At 41.6% G+C, this 17,183-nt stretch overlaps 1 protein-coding gene across 1 annotated transcript in view; it reads right to left on the bottom strand.

Annotated features, from left to right (window-relative positions):
- Positions 1 to 391: 391 nt before the first annotated feature.
- LOC132593103 (uncharacterized) overlaps positions 392 to 17,183 on the bottom strand; it is a 54,662-nt gene continuing 37,870 nt past the window's right edge. The window contains exons 10-12 of the mRNA XM_088655809.1: positions 4,593 to 4,739; positions 4,017 to 4,184; positions 392 to 872 (exon numbers count right to left, since the gene is read on the bottom strand). Of these exons, the coding sequence (XP_088511935.1) occupies positions 862 to 872; positions 4,017 to 4,184; positions 4,593 to 4,739 (326 nt within the window). The 3' untranslated portion in view covers positions 392 to 861. The remainder of the gene's footprint in view (positions 873 to 4,016; positions 4,185 to 4,592; positions 4,740 to 17,183) is intronic.

Here is a 17,183-nt window from a genome sequence, read left to right as displayed (position 1 = left end):
AGAGATACGAGAAATGTGTCTCTGTTAATTCTCATTGAGAATTAGGCCTCAGGGACTTTCAATACCATCAACCATGATATGCTTCAAAAGTTGCTGTCCGAGTTAGGAGTGGATGACACTGTCAGTCTGCATTTTTTAGTACTAGTACAGAAAGTATTGATCTGGTGTGTTTGCATTAAGTTCTATCCAAGGAGAGGGGCTGAGAAGGTAGACTTTTCAAAGGAAGTGACAACAGTTGAATGGGGTGGCAGGGCTGTCCCCTTCAGGGCTGAGGACATTGGCTGGGCATGAGAGCTTTGCTTGGTTGGTGCTGGCTTTAACTAGGGTATCTCTGAATACTGAATCATACTCAGTTTATCTACTACAGATATTTCTTTGACATGAACCAGTGAAAGCTAAAGATCACTTGGGAAGCTTTTGGATGTTTGGGTGAAGTGTGTGATAGATAGGACACAAACTCTCACATACAACCAGCCACATGTACATATTTTCATCCATCCTTTGAAGACTATGCAATCTCATTGATGCAGTTGCAAAAACTTTCTCCCGCACTCATTATATTTCATAGTGATCACTCATCATACTTTTTTTATGCTGCCCAGCAAACTAAAAGAAATGTTTTATTTTTGTAGCACAAAGATACAATTTGACAAAGATTAATAATTTTCCAATGCTACATCTTATTTATTTTTAGGCCACCTCACAGGGTAAAGCCCTCCCAAGACCTTATATATTGGTAACAGGGTCATGATTCTTCTAATTATTTGCAACACAACCCACTTAGCAAGGCGTCTAGTCAGTGCACCCAATGATCTTTCTTTTGTCCATGCACCTGTTGTGATCCAAACTGGATGATCGGAATCAACTACCACCTGGAAAACGAGAACAGAGTAGTCAAAATATCATTAATGTTGAACTGTTCCAATGAAACCTATAGCTCGAATGATTAAAAAATGGAAACTAACAAATTCTGGGAAGTACAATAGATTTACTTCATAACTATTAATTTATATCTACAACAAACCTGTGGACACTGTGCCCAGAATTCTCTCTCCATGCAAAACATCAGTGACTTAAGCACCTGTGGAGATTGGGCTTTTCCCAGATCCATCCCAGTTTGATCAACTGACATCTACTGAATGCTCAGAACTCACTGTACAATGTCAACTCATTTCTACAAATGTTAGTCATGCTCAGAGTAGACACACTGAAATTAATGGGCATGGCTCATTTCAGTGGGTATACCCAAAGTACATGTTAGTGGGATATGATCCACAAACAATCATGTCACCACAAGGCCTAAATTACATACCATGATGACAAGTCTGCAATAAAGCAAAGGAATTGGGGTGTCAAATGGGCAGGCGGGCAGGGCTTGCTAAACCATTCTTCTGCACAGTAACTTCCTCAGCAAACCATCCTCAATATCCCTTTTCTCCCAAACAAACTTGAGTACAGTGAGTGAGTCCAATTGGAAAAGAGGGGGAAGGGTCTGAACAGCAGGGGAAGATTCACAGCCATCTTTCCGCCTGTCACTTTGGTGCTGTAGATTGTGCTGCTGATCCTACTGGTCACCAAGTCTCTTCCTAACCAATCTCTCAGGGATGTTGTGAGGATAACATGGAGAGCAGGGGAGCCATGTGGACCGCCTTCAGTTGCTTGGAGGAGAGGTGCAATAATAAATAAATAGATAAAATCACATAGAAATGTTTTGTGCTCTACAGCGCCATCTGGTGTTGCATGTTTATAACACATGTGAGTGTTTGGGAAGACCGCTCCCTCCTCCAGCCAATTCCATCAGGCCTAGGGGGCGGGGCCTACACTCACAGCCACAGCTTAAGAGGCCCCAGGAGGCCTTTGGGACACCACTGCTGTTGCTGCTTCTGTAAATGTTTGGGAAGACCGCTCCTCCCTGCAAGCCAATTCCATCCGGCCTACACTCACACATACTATGAGCAGCTCTCTGCAGCAAGTGGCGAAAATGGTTTTAAATGTTTTAAGTGTTTTTTTATAATATTATTTTATTATTTTCTCTCTGTTTGGGGTTGGACAAATGTTTATTCGGGGCAGGGGATAATTTTAGCATAATTGTTTCTTGCTTTGTTCTGCGTTAGACCTGGTGTTTACCTCTACAGATTTGATGATCTGAGACTAAGTAAAAGTTAAAGAAAAGAAGTGCCATGGTCAGATCACTTCCTGGTGCAACTGGACTTCTCCACGACCATTCCCTTCTGCAGGGAGGTGGGACTGATTCAGATGGTCTGCCGCCACCACTTAATGGATCCATGTGGCTTCCAGAAAGTGGTAGGGGATGTTTTATCCCATGTTGATGGCCTTTCAGCTAATTCCCTGGTGGCCTGCTGGAATAACCAGGGCTATTGACTATCTGGCTTCGAAGTGCCCTCTCCGATTGCATGGAGCCCGGACAACCCCAAGGTTTTGCTCGGAGCTGAGGGTGATGAAACAATCGTTGAGATAGCTAGAGCGCCAGTGATGGAAAACCTATTCTGAATCAGATCGGACACGGGCTAAAGCTCGACGTCGAGCTTACCAAGTGGCAATGGCGATGGCAAAGAGGACCTTCTTCACCGCCTCTATTGCATCTGCAGAAAACAGCTGCAGGAGACTCTTTCAGGTGGTTGGCAATCCATCGGAACCACCTTCGTCACCGGGGCCTTGTAGGGACCACAAGATCTCCTGCAATACTTTTGCAAAGTTTCTTGCAGATAAAGTCGCTCAGATTCAGAAGGAGGTAGACTTCACCATGGGAGCAGGGGTGGGGGGTGGGAGAGTGCTAGAGTCCTATCTAGCCATGACCTTTAAAGCCCTAAACTGCATTGGTCCTGTATATCTGAAGGAGTGTCTCAACCCCCATCGTTCAGCCTGGACACTGAGATCCAGGGCCAAGGGCCTTCTGGTGGTTCCCTCATTGCGAGAAGTGAGGTTACAGGGAACCAGAGAGAGGGCCTTCTCGGTAATGGCGCCCGCCCTGTGGAACCCCCTCCCATCAGAAGTCAAGGAAATAAACAGCTATCCTAATTTTAAAAGACATCTGAAGGCAGCCCTATTTAGGGAAGTTTTTAATATTTAATGCTGTATTGTTTTTAACACTCGATTGGGGACCGCCCAGAGTGGATTATTATTATTATTATTATTATTATTATTATTATTATTATTATTATTATTACTACACTGTTTTTTGACTAATGTAGCTGAGTCCTATATCATTTCTTTGTCTATAACGTCTACCACACCACTTATTCTCATATAAGCTCACAAAGCAATTATATACTGTGCACCAAGCTCTTATATAATGTGTGACTAGTGGTTCATCAAACTAATCCTTTTTTTCACTGTTCTGAAGATTATTTACTCAGTTCTCTATGGTCCTATCCAAACCTGTCATCTCCGATGTGCTGGCCTGAACCTGGAACTGTGCTCAGGAATGCTAAGACTAAGCAAACTTTTAATCAGAAGATAGAAAGCTGACATAGGCTGGATCAACAAACAGGAGGGAAACACTATAAACATGTCATAAATTAAATTGTAATAACAAAAGAGAAAAAACTATGTGAAATTGCACAAAGGTTAGTGCTCTACAGAGCCAACTGGTGTCACATGTTTATAATGCAGTTATAGTGTTGTAATATGAGCAATGTAGCTGAGTCCAAACTGAGTCAGATTCTAGATCCATCTAGCTTGGTGTTGTCTACTCTGACTGGCAAGGACTCTCTTCCAGCCCTACCTGGAGATTCTGGGGAATGAAATTTTGATGTTTTGCATGCAAAGCAAGAGTTCACAATGTGGGGCCTTCCAAGTGTTTCACATCAGTCTGCCCCCAACAAGTATGTCCACTGGTCTGTGGTTATTGGAACTGCAGTTTAAAATGTCTGGAGGGCACCAGATTGGGGAATACTGAACTTCCCTCTCACTCTCCTTGGCCTACAATGTGCCTTGACTAAATTATTCATTCAGCCAACTACTCCTGTTATTCCAAGCCCCTGCATCATGCTCACTGGTTTCAGCACAGTAGCTCCATCTCCCGTCATTGTCATAGTTCCCTGTTGTTGCACACCAGAACCTCTCCCCATCCTCCGCATCTCGAGTGGTGCAGGTATGGTAGGTTAGGCCATTGTACACAAAGGGGAAGACGCAGGGTCGTCCACTATCATTACCTCCATACTCTAGACAAAAACAGAGTGAGATTATATGCATTCAATCATACTAGTGATGATCACAAAATACAAAAAATTAACATACTGGTGATGTGTTTCATTTCTTCAGAAATCTTGTTGCTTGAAGCAACTTTTATCTGATCCTTGGAAGGAGATTTGTAATAGTTTGGGCATAAGGAATATCTCTACAAGCTACTGATGCTAGTCCCAAACCTGTTTAAGAGCACAGAAAGAGTTCTGCTGCATCAGACCAAAGGCCCATCTAATCCAACATTTTGTTTCCACCATGTCCAATGCCTATGGAAAACCCACATCTAGCTTTAAAGTTCATGAGGAGGGTCTGTTTACTTTATCTCAGTAAAATGGCTATGCATACTGTGACATAGGAAACCAGAAACAGAAGAAAATAAAGGTCACCTTTAGGGAAACAACTTTTCCATTTGACCCAGTTATTCGTGTTAGGGTCAACTTCTGTGGCACACCACATCCGATCACTGCCATCCTGGGTGCAAGAGGAATAGGTTACACCGTTGGAAACGAATGGGAAGACACAGGTACCACGAACTGAAATGGAAACAGGGGACAAAGGTATAAGAATGACAATTCATTAAATGGAAATGATGTACTGTAGTTATCATCCATGCATGTGCGACAGCTGTCTCAATTTCCACTAACTCAGCATTCAGTTTCCTAGTCAAATTGAAGCTGGTTTAAGAAAATCACACACCAAACAGCAGAAACTACAACATCAATATGGATCCATGTGAATGTGTCTTCAAAAACTAGGAACGAGCGAGCAGGGGATACAGAGCACACCACTGTTTCTCACGCTGTCTCCTGTGGGGGGCTGGCATTCCCCCTCCCCAGTGTGCCAAAGACTGGTACCATATGTAGTCACTGGAGCATCCCACCCAACCTGGGCTGTGGTAGAGGCACTTGGGACCAGCAGCCATGCTTTCTCAGTCCAATTCTGAGTGCTTTTTTTTTTTTTTGCCCACCAGTTTCCCAGGAAAACCCAAACTTTACCACTGAATCGGACTGAATGGCAATTTGGGTTTTCCATGGATTGCCATTTGCTCCAATTCAGCGGAAAAGAGTGAGTTTTCAGGGATGCCAGGTCGAAAAACAAGCAGTCAGATATGGACCTGGAAAGCCCGGACCTGTGCCTAGAAACGTGGAGCAAAGGTAAGTATGGGTGAGGTGATGATGATGATGGTGATGATTATCATTTTTATTATTATTATTTTATTTATACCTCACCCATCTGGCTGGGTTTCCCCAGCCACACTCGGTGGCTCACACCACATACTAAAACATCAAACAGTAAAAACTTCCCTAAACACGCTGCCTTCAGATGTCTTCTAAAAGCAGCAGAAAACCATGCCCCATTTTTGCAAGGGAAGGATGTGGCAGTTTTTAAGAGGAAGGAATTTTAGCCTACCCTTAGTTATATATGCCTGAGGTTTACTTTAAGGGCTATAGAACCTCTATGAAGGCTGCAATCCTCTACACACTTACCTGGGAGTAAGGCCCAGGGTTGTTTTTTCAGTCGGAACTCTCCAGAACTCAGTTCCAGCACCTCTCAAGTAGGTGCCATTGCCATTATAACAGAACAAGAGAGTTGTTTATGTTGAGTTCCAGCACCTCTTTTTCTAGAAAAAAAATAGCACTGGTAATCCCATTAACTCAGTGGGACTAACTGATGGGTGGACAGACTGTAAGTCATCTTTCCCCCACTAAGACAGGACCAGAGCTAAACAGATGTTTATGCAAGTGATGGCCAGCTGTAAGATATCCTTTGAAAGCAGAGATCCACTAGGCTCGTTAAGATGAATCAGAAACAATTCATGGAATATTTCTTACCCCTAGCTTCAGTCATCAAAGGTAAGAGACCACAGATGAGCAAGAGGAATGCCATGATGGAGCCCATCTTTTCTCTAAAGGAAGGCATAATCCGGGATGGGTGCTCTTTTTTATATGCCCCACTTAGTCCTCCCTCCCTCCAACTACAGTTGTCTGATGTTTGCACAACCATAAGAAATCACTTATGTTTATATTTCCCAAGAGCAGCTCAGTGTGCCTCATCAATTTTTGTTTCCTCTTTGTACACCATGCTAAGAACAAGGGAAGTGGATCTTATCTTGCAACGAGTAAATCAGGAGGCTTCCTTAGAAAAGGATTACATCTGACCTGAAATCGAGAATTATTCCCTCTATGCTCCAGGAATGATGTCTCAATAGACAGATTCCTACTATACCCTTTACTACCATCATGATCTGGGGAGTTGGGGGGGGGGGTTATGACATTATTTACACAGAACCCTATCTCTCCTTTAAAAGTCCACAAAGGAAACACATAGAACAAAAGGAGGTGGTTGTTTCCTGATGTGGTAGAATGCTGGTGGAAAAATACAGATTTGGAAAGTTACTCTTTTTAGCCTATATCCCTGCAAACTGAAAATTACCACAGCAGTGAAAGGGCTAAGACACCATTTTCCTCTCTGGTGTGGAAAGATCACCAGACTAATTGACAACAGGACAGGGGATATGGATATGGGGGAATTCAGATGGAAATGGATACCAAGGTGGAAATTGCTGCTTATTTTGCCCATGTCTGAAGCAGAAATCCATCCAGTGAATACCAGTTGGAATTTGCTGCTATGGTGGCTTTCAGTCTGCCAACAATACATAATTATTTACTTCCTCTACCCCATTTAAATTGTTTTTTCCTTTTACATTGAAATGAATGGCCTTTTTGCTGACAAGTATAGTGAGGAAATAATTACATTGTTAATTATGTAAAATTAATAATATTTGTAAATTACATAAATAAATTAAACAGCAGACACAAATAATGTCATATTTGGCAAAAACAAGGCCCGTTATGTAAACAATGTATATATAGCAGGCGTTTGGGGGAAAGAGCCATTCTTCTTTTGCTACTACTAGCTGAATAAAGAGTATGAAATTCACTCTCGATTCCGAGTATATTTCACTGGCAACAAAGGTAGGATACTGCTGAGCTGACTGCCATGCACTGCATCGCAGCATTGCCACCTGCTGCACCACTGCATCACACCGTGCATCCAGGCTTCAGCTCCGCGACCCAGGAACTCAGAATCGCAACCGACAGCAGCTTCTCGTCATTCAACCCAGCATCAGGAGACTGGGAAGGGGACGCCGCCCGTTTCAAGTTCCTCCTAGGAGTGGTCGAAAGTGAAGATATATCTGATGATCTGTTAGACTGCCTGTGAACTAGTCCTGAAGAAGTCAGCCATAAATAAACTTTACCTATGGAATAATCATTGCGATCTCTGCTCAACTTTTCTTAAAATTGGCTAATTCATTGGAAAATTCATTAACATCCTGATCCAGCTTGTGAGTGAGTTTGCCAAAATCCTCCTTATTGTATTTAGTTTTTGTCCTTTCTTTTAACTCCATTAAATCATTGTTGACCTTTTCTAAATCAGTGGCGGATTGTTCTATGATCAAAAGCATTAGATCATTAGAACATTTATTCAAAATTGATACCCATTTTTCAACAAATCTCCTATTGTTCTTAAATAGAGTAGGTGCCTTAGGGATCCTAAGTCCTCTAGGGATTAAGTTGTTTTTTACATATTCAGTTAATGCTGCTGCGTGTATTTCTAAATGTACTTTTTGTTTTGACAAACTAAGTAATGACGTGTCTTTTTTTTTTTAACAATTGGTCATCTTAAAGTCCCAGCAAAGTCCCAGACATTAGTATGTGTCTGTTCCACCTGCATCAGCCCATGAAGTCCCAGCAATAGCAAGTAGTTCCAGTTCCACAGAATCCTATTCGAAGACAAGGATTTCCAGCATATAAACCTTGTTTTGTCGTCCTGGGCTTCATCAGTAGAACAGGGTCTGGGTGATGCGAATAAATACAACGTTTTGATGTCACACACTTTTTTTTTACAAAAAGAATAATATAAATACCATAAGCAACTGTACATACCAAAAGTGATGTAACAAGATAGTAGTTCTGTGTCATAGTAGTAGCTGCGATAAACATCAAGTGTTATAATGTGAAGTTATATGGACAAACACAGTATTTATTTCAATTACAGGTGTTGGCAATTCACAGATACTTCTTTCTTAAAGTGACCCTTGTAGCCCAGCAGAAAGTTAAAACCCAAATTAAACCATGCTTAGGTATTATGTATGTACAATTAATACAAACTCATGGACAAGCGGAATCAATTTTCAGATCCAAAGTAATAGCAGTCCACAAATACATAAATTAATATTTTTATTTATCTATTTATTTTGAAGAGAGACCCCCACCCCCCCACCCCCCATAAGTAAACAAACTTAGTCCATACTTAGGTATTCTACATATCAATATTGGTGCCTACTCATAAAAAGCAACTGTAATCAATTTCAGTATTCAGACCTGAGGGGTGTAACGTATTCAGTAAAAAAATAAACCTAGCTCTGAGAGTATGACCTACATACAACAAACCACAGGGACATCTAATCACATAAATTACACGAAGAGTAGCACATGTGGCAAATGCCTGGAAAACAAACTTTAAACCTTTATTGGTAAACTATTTTGCCTGTAGGGCATATTTACAGGAGGTACAATGCCCACATCTAAAAAAAACCATGTGGAGGACTGGACAATGTATCGTATTTTCGCTCCATAAGATGCACTTTTTCCCTCCTGAAAGGACGTTCTCTGTGTCTTATGGAGCGAGTGCGTGGTCCCTAGAGCTGAATTGTCCAGGGGTGAAAGGCAGATCATGTGGTTTTTTGGGGTTTTTTTGTTTTTAGAAAGAGCTAAAGGCTAACAAGAGGGAATGAGAGTGTTGAAAGGACCTGCTCAGCAGCTAATTGCAAGAGATTGGGGAGGGAAATAACAGATGTAGCTCCCTTCCCACCCCACACAGGCCCCTTGTCCAGGCCTCAATTGTTTTCTGCAGAGAGAGGCTGCTTGCTTCCCCAGCAACATGTGACTGGCTGATTAGATTATGTGTCTGGAAACTGTAGAAATGGGTCCCTTTCCTTTCCTAGAGAAGCTGCAGAACTGTGAGTTGAACCCCATAACAGGATTTTTTCCCTTTGCAGGGTAAGCTCAACAACTTTGAGCTGATCCTCAAAAATGGAGCTTTCCTCCTTTGCAAAAACGATGCACAACTGTGAGTTGACACCCCCTCGAAATGGGGCTTTCCCCATTTGCAAAAAAAAAAAAAGCTGCACAACTTTGAGCTGATCCTCAAAAAAATGGAGCTTTCCCCCTTTGCAAAAGAAGCTTCCTCAAATATTTAATGGGGGGGGCAAAGGCACCTAGGCCTCTAGGAGTTGGCTGCTATGCACAGGACAATTCAAGAGAGCAATAATAATAATAAATTCTTGTTTTCCGTAATAGAAGATGCAACATCCGCTTCCGCAACTTTCCCGAAAAAGCAGAGGATAAAAGCCCAACAGACCTAATTGTAAACTGGCTGGGGGGGGGGAATCCCAGGCCTGAAACTCAAGGCAGACAACCTGGAGAGGGCTCACAGAGCCCTAAAACCGATGCCGAAACCCAAGTCCCCGCCCCCAAGAGACATCATTGTATGCTTCTCACGCTACAAAAAGAAGGAAGAGATATGGAATAACCTCAGAAAATCCATCAACCAACCTTCAATTTGGAGACACCCCCATATTGGCCTTTCAGGACCTATCCCAGGACACCCTATTCTGGAGGAGAAGCCTACGCCCATATACCCAGCTACTACAACAAGCAAAGATCAAGTGCAGATGGGGCTTTCCCTTCCACCTCATAGTAACAACCAATACAACACAATACACGGCTACCAACACATCAGAAGCCCTGCAACTACTGAAGAACCTCAAAATCAATGCCCGCCCCCCACCGTAATGGCAACTGACAGCCCCAGCAAGCAACAGCCACAATGAACAAGACAAGGAAACAACCGAAACAACAGCAAACAATTGGACGATAGTACAGAAGAAAAAGAAGTGGCACAACAAGGCATAACAGTACAAACTACCACCATGCACAGGATCACTCCGCCGAACATACAGCAAAAGACAACAGACCAAGACCGAACCAACACATCACAGATGAACGGCCCTACAACGACAACCATAACTGAATGACCTGACCTGAAATCGAGAATTATTCCCTCTATGCTCCAGGAATGATGTCTCAAAAGACAGATTCCTACTATACCTTTAATACCATCATGATCTGGGGAGGGGGGGGCGTTAAAAATGCTGTACTGTTCAAAGTATACATTTTTATGGCATTATTTAGACAGAACCTTATCTCTCCTCAAAAGTCCACAAAGGAAACACATACAACAAAAGGAGGTGATTGCTTCCTGATGTGGTAGAATGCTGGTGGAAAATTGGGTCCTCCCTAAAAAGAGGGCACATGTTGCGGTGGGACTCAGCATTCAGGCTGTCTGTTGTGGATGGGTACATTGGAGTAGGACAAGGATTTCCAGAATATAAACCTTGTTTCACCAGTAGTACAGGGTCTGGGTGATGCGAATAAATACAACGTTTTGATGTCACACACTTTTTTTTTTACAAAAAGAATAATATAAATACCATAAGCAACTGTACATACCAAAAGTGATGTAACAAGCCAGTAGTTCTGTGTCATAGTAGTAGCTGCGATAAACATCAACTGTTACAATGTGAGGTTATATGGACAAACACAGTGTTGATTTAAATTACAGGCGTTGGCAATCCACAGATACAAAATCCACAGATACAAAACCATGCTTAGGTGTTATGTATGTAAAATTAAACTCATAGACAACCGTAATCAATTTTCAGATCCAAAGTAATAGCAGTGCACAGATACATAAATTATTATTATTATTATTATTATTATTATTATTATTATTATTATTATTATTATTTGAAGAGACCCCACCAACCCACAGAAGTAAACAAACTTAGTCCATACTAAAAAGTAACTGTAATCATTTTCAGTATTCAGAACTGAAGGGTGTAACGTATTCAGTAAAAAAATAAACCTAGTTTCTTTCTGCATGAGGATATTTTTAGCTCGTTCTACAGGACCTAAATACATCCATATTTTTTTTAAGGACAGGTCCTCATCTGAATGAGATGCTTCAATAAAATGTTGTACTAGAGGAGCATCTATTACATTGTTCCTAATCCTAGAACAGTGCTCTGATATTCTTACTTTTATGGGTCTGAGAGTATGACCTACATACAACAAACCACAGGGACATCTAATCACGTAAATTTTATGTGGAGTAGCACATGTGGCAAATGCCTGTAAAACAAACTTAAAGCCTTCTTTATTGGTATACTCTTTTACCTGTAGAGCATATTTACAAGAGATACAATGCCCACATCTTAAAAACCATGTGGAGGACTGGACAACGTACGTTGTGTGAGTGTGGATTTTAAATTTGTATGCACCAATATATCTTTAAATGACTTTGTGTGCTGTTTGGCAAAGAGGGGGATGTTATCGCACCATGGGATATCCTTTAGAATATGCCAATGATGCCTAATGATTTTCTCAATTTCGAAAATCATATGGTTATATTCTAGGGAAGCGTAAATACGCAAAAATCTTGTATTAACATGTGAAATAGATGTAAGAAGGGTCGACCTCTCTCTTACATGTGTTTTGTGGATGGCAGTTGTTATGACTGAGTTTGGATAACCTCGTTCTAATAAGGATGCAGAAAGTATTTTTGAACGGGCTTTAAAGCCTTGTGGGTCCGATAAATTGAGTTTTAATCTTAGAAACTGACCTAAGGGAAGGTTATCACGGAGATGTTTGGGATGGTTAGATCTGTAATGTAACAAGGAGTTTCTATCTGTGCTTTTCTTATAGGGTCGCGCTTTAATTCTTAATTCATGCACAAAGATTTCTAGATCAAGGAAAGGCAAACAATGTGGACTCGATGTACCTTCAAAGGTCAAGTGTGGACTCGCACTAGTAATCCAACGGTTGAACAGTTAGAAAATATCCTCCGAAAATATAAATATCAAGTCATCTATATACGGGCCATAAAACAGGATATAATCACTGAATGGGTTTTTATGAGCAATATGTTCTAAATCAAAATTTCTCACAAAGATGTTGGCCAGACTGGGAGCACATTTAGAGCCTATGGTTACACCTAGTTATTGAGTGAAGTACTTTGAACCAAGCTTGAAAAAACTATTAGATAAAAATAAAAATAAATCCAGAATCTCCATTAAAAAATGTACTGGTGGTGAAGACTGATTATGATTATAAGGGGGTTGTGCCCATGTCTGAGTCCAGGGGCACATATGGGTTGTGGACATAGCCTGTCCCCTGCTTTCCGTCTATCCAGGTATTCACCCTTGGCTGACCTATGTTGGTGCCGTGGGTCAGCACTAACTGCAAGAGTGTAGGGAGGTAGTCGAACCAGTGCCTACACAACCACTCACTTTCTGTATTCAATAAAGTTGTGACCTATATTCTGCCAAAAACCATACCAAAATCTGAGTTAAGTGTGAATTTTATTAGGGGGGAGGTCTCTGGGTCTGAACACGCAAATTCCACCCAGGTCTCTCTATCTGGCCCTCATGATGTTCCTTAGGTCATACACCCTGCCAAGACTTGAATGCTCCTTGAGAGCGTCTGGATCTACATTGATCTGTAAAAATGTTTATTAAATATCATGTTATATTATTCTCAATTCTGATCCTGAAGTTGAGGCTCCAGTATTTTGGTCACCTCATGAGAAGAGATGACTCCCTAGAAAAGACCCTGATGCTGGGAAAGATTGAGGGGACAAGGAGAAGGGGACGGCAGAGGACGAGATGGTTGGACAGTGTTCTCAAAGCTACTAAAATGAGTTTGGCTAAACTGGAGAAGGCAGTGAAAGATAGGCTTGCCTGGCGTGCTCTGATCCATGGGGTCACAAAGAGTCGGACACGACTGAACGACCGAACAACAACAACAATTATTCTCAATGCAATTTTCTACTGTTGAAGGCTGGCTGCTTTACAGTGTCTGGTGTCACATTTTATTAACACATTATAAACATTATAAACAACCAGTGTAGATCTGTCACTGGCTGGAGTGTTTCATTGAACTCTGATAATATCTCTTGCTTGCCAGAGTGGAGGAAAGAAAGGGGTGCTTGAATATTTGTAGAGCCTAGCCTACTCTATAAAAGTAAAATATTACAATAATTGCTGTTTGTGCTTGTGCCTCTGGCCCTGCCCACCAAGGGCATGTGGACCCCAAAGTTTACCCAGAAGGGAATGTGGCCCTTGGATTACAAACTGTTCTAATTTTCATCGGAGAAATTTTGGTGGGTGTGCAATAGCCATGGGGGGGGGTTTGGTGGGGTAATCAGACAATTGTCTCCATCTTAGAAACAGGAAACTTCTTAACCATTTTGCATCTTTCAAACGGGATGCTTTTTAAAAATCGCTCCACCCCCAATGTGGAATAATTGCCTTCCAGACTGGCCTGACATGAGCAACACTTTTACTCTGCATCTGTGTTTAGCTTTATGCTTTTTGCAACCCCACAGTGAAAAAACAAAGACATTTTATGCAGGTATCATGCTGTGTAGGTAGCAGATCTGGCATGATCTAAAGAAATCATGCAATTTTTGCAAGCTCAAGGGAATGAAAGACACTAGCATAAGACGTATGTATCTTTGGCCTGCTGTTTGCCAAAGTCAAATTCTTCATTGCATTAGTGTTTAGCCATAGCATAAACTCAACAGACAAAAACAAACAATACCGAATATGAACAACAGAGTACATAAATCGCACTGAGCTGCAGATATAGCATGGCATAATAAAACTTAAATTACAATAAAACAGATAGAGCTAATATCTAAAACACCTGAGGCCGATTATATAAAATTACTAATAGATACCAAGCAACTAGAAACTTGGGGTAAGCTCAAAAGGTTGAACTAAAACAGAGTGAGGAAAGTGATTAGAGTCCTGATCTAGGTCACACACCCTGTCAAGGAACCCTAAGTTTCAATGCCTGCAGAATAAAAATGCCCACTCCACATGAGACTTGGGGGTTTGTGTCTACTGGTAAGAATTTCAGGCAGTCATCCTTAGATATACAGTAATGGAGGACGGGATCAGGAAAAGAAGTTTGGGTCTTATTGAATCGTATAAGGGACACTGAAAAAAGAAGTGTAAAAGGTCCTCTATCTCTTTCATATTACAGGAGCAGAGGCACTGATCAATACCCTGTTTCTCATATTTTAAGACATACCCATAAAATAAGCCATAGCAGGATTTTTAAGCATTCAAGGAATATAAGCCATACCCCGAAAATAAGACATAGTGATAGGCACAGCAGCAATGCCGGCCGCGGCAGGAGGAGGAGGGAAAAAATAAGACACCCCTTGAAAATAAGTCATAGTGTGTTTTTTTGAGGAAAAAATAAATATAAGACATGTCTTATAATATGAGAAACACGGTAGGGATCTTAAGATGTACCCTGGAGGAAGGCCGTGGGTAGGGTATGGAAGCGGGCCATAGAGATAGCTCTTCTTAAAGCAGGCTCCATCAGATTACTCAAGTAATTGGCAAATGATCTTACTATCAGGAAAATGGCCTACTCACAAGTCGGACCCTGGCAGAGACACATGCCCGACTGGCATGTTCCTTCCTTCCTGGGCGATCGTTCAGGAGCTTCTCAGCCTTCCACAGCCCCCGGACATCTCAGTGATTGATGTGGGAATACATCAACACACTCTTAGCATCCGCAGAGTTCTGCCCAGCTTGCGTGACAGACCACAGCAACTCAGCATGTTGGCTAACCTACTTTATTACATATAAACACCTGGAACTCTCAACATGGCTCCCTCTCTCTCTAGCATCACACAGCAAAGAGAAAGAACAATGGACAATAGTCCTACTTCAGGGAAACATAGTAAGACAAACATCCTGTCTACGTCACTTCCCACTTCCCACTCTGTGGAAACAAAGCACATACCCAGCCATGTCAAAAACATACAAACCCACGGGGTTTGCACACGGGGAATGAATCTTCCAACACTTAGGGCTTTCACTCTAGGGAACCACATTGAGAGGCTGGCTGACTTGGACCATGCCAAGTCCATAGCTTCGTCTTTAGCTAGAATCCAGTCATGAATTTCCTCTTGATCCCAGGATGACAGCTCGGGAAATTCTGGAAGGGAATAATGAATAAGGATGGGCCCCATGGCCTTGATCCATATATGGCTACGGGAAAAAGTTAGAAAAGCCTGCTTGGCTAATAAGGAATTTGGAGCATTGCTAAAAAAAATTATAGAATTTGATGATCCTAATATGAGCTCTCGCTGCAATGGAGGGAAGGCACAGTTCCATTCTTAACTGGGCAGCTACAGACCCCTTGGGAAGACTGAGGATCTTTCTCACAAAAGAATTTTGCAGGGTCTCTATTCATTGTAGGATTTTTAGATTCCATCCCCAAATTTCGACCCTATATAATAAAATCAGAAGTACTTTGCTAATGTAGGCCTTTCTAATTGGTGGAACCAACTGGCCACCTTTTGCATAAAAGAATTTCTCCAGGGCTCCGATGGTTCTGCAGGCAGCCAATATGGTCATTTTTAAGTGAGCTGACCAACTGAGCCTATACTGAAATATGATGCCTAAGTATTTAAATGCCACACATTGGCCGATGGAATAGCCCTCTATATTCCAGAAAGGCTTCCGTTCTGGCATGCCAAAAGACAGAATTTTAGTTTTAGAGAAGTTAATTTTGAGGGATTTAGCATCGCAATATGTCATAAGCCCTCTCAGCATGTTGATAATGATGGGCTAGATCGATAATTTTGCCCTGGGTGGTGTCTAATTTCAGGCCAGACTGGAGAGATCTAAGCCTGCTTCTGCACAGTTTACATTCTTGATCGAACCAGGAATGATTCTTCGAGGTTGGGATCACAGAGGGTGGTTTCGTGAGTAAAGGGAACAAGAAGGATACAATTTGCTGAAATGTGGAAAAGTGGTCCTCGTTCGTCATTAACATCTGATCGTTCAGGGCTAAAATCTCCAATAAACTTATAGGAGTTTTTATTTCTCACTCCAGGTGGATATCCCACTTCTTGCATCTAGGAGCTAGTGGCTGTATGTCCTGGGGGTGGAATGAATAGGAAAGCCCTAAGCCTGGCCTTCGCACGGAAATAGCAATTGGTAATTGATCGCTTTCAGCTCTATTAAACATGTTATAGCAGTACACCTTGTCAGCAAGAACAGGAGAGCACAAAATATAATCTATAACACTTGTGCCTCTAGAACCTAAAAATGTAAAGAAACCCTCGATCCAATGTTTGGGAGTTCCATGCAAACTATTTAACTCGTGGTTAATAGTGACCTCCAATAGTGAAATGCCCATCCTATTCATGATATTATCATATGATTTCCACAAGAGAAACCACTCCTCATCTGGGACAATTTGCAACTTGTCAGTAAATGTGCTTATATCAGACCCAATTCTGGCATTAAAGTCCCCCAGTAGAAGGATCTCTGACTTTGGAAATTCAACCGCAGTCTTATTATGAATGAGTATTAAGTCTTCCCAGATATGATTTGTTAAAGGTGAGGTATAAATAAAGGGGTTATATAGATTTATACATATAAAATCCCCAATAAGTATGTTGGAAATATGCATAATTTGAATACATTTACTCTCTAACCAGGGAAGCGGGGAGATACTGAACTGCAGCTCCTGGGAGACAAAAGTTGCCAGGCCTCCACTAGGGCTCTCATACAATTGCGTTTTCGTCCCAGGAGTCACGAAGATGTAGTAACCCAATAAGGACAGGATGGGGGGGGGGAGGTTTCTAAACACCAGGTCTCTTATATACCAATAATCTGGAATTTCATTAGAAATTCATTCACACCCCATCATCCCATTTAGACATCCAGCCCGTCATATTCCAAGACAAAACGTTAAAACAGTTTGGAAGTGGGGCATGAGCTAGTCAATTTATTTGGTTACTAATAGGGATCACATCACCAA

The sequence above is a fragment of the Zootoca vivipara genome, chromosome 12 (genome assembly GCF_965207765.1).
Source record: "Zootoca vivipara chromosome 12, rZooViv2.hap1.1, whole genome shotgun sequence".
NCBI lineage: Eukaryota > Metazoa > Chordata > Lepidosauria > Squamata > Lacertidae > Zootoca > Zootoca vivipara.
This window is presented reverse-complemented; position numbering and strand designations above follow the sequence as displayed.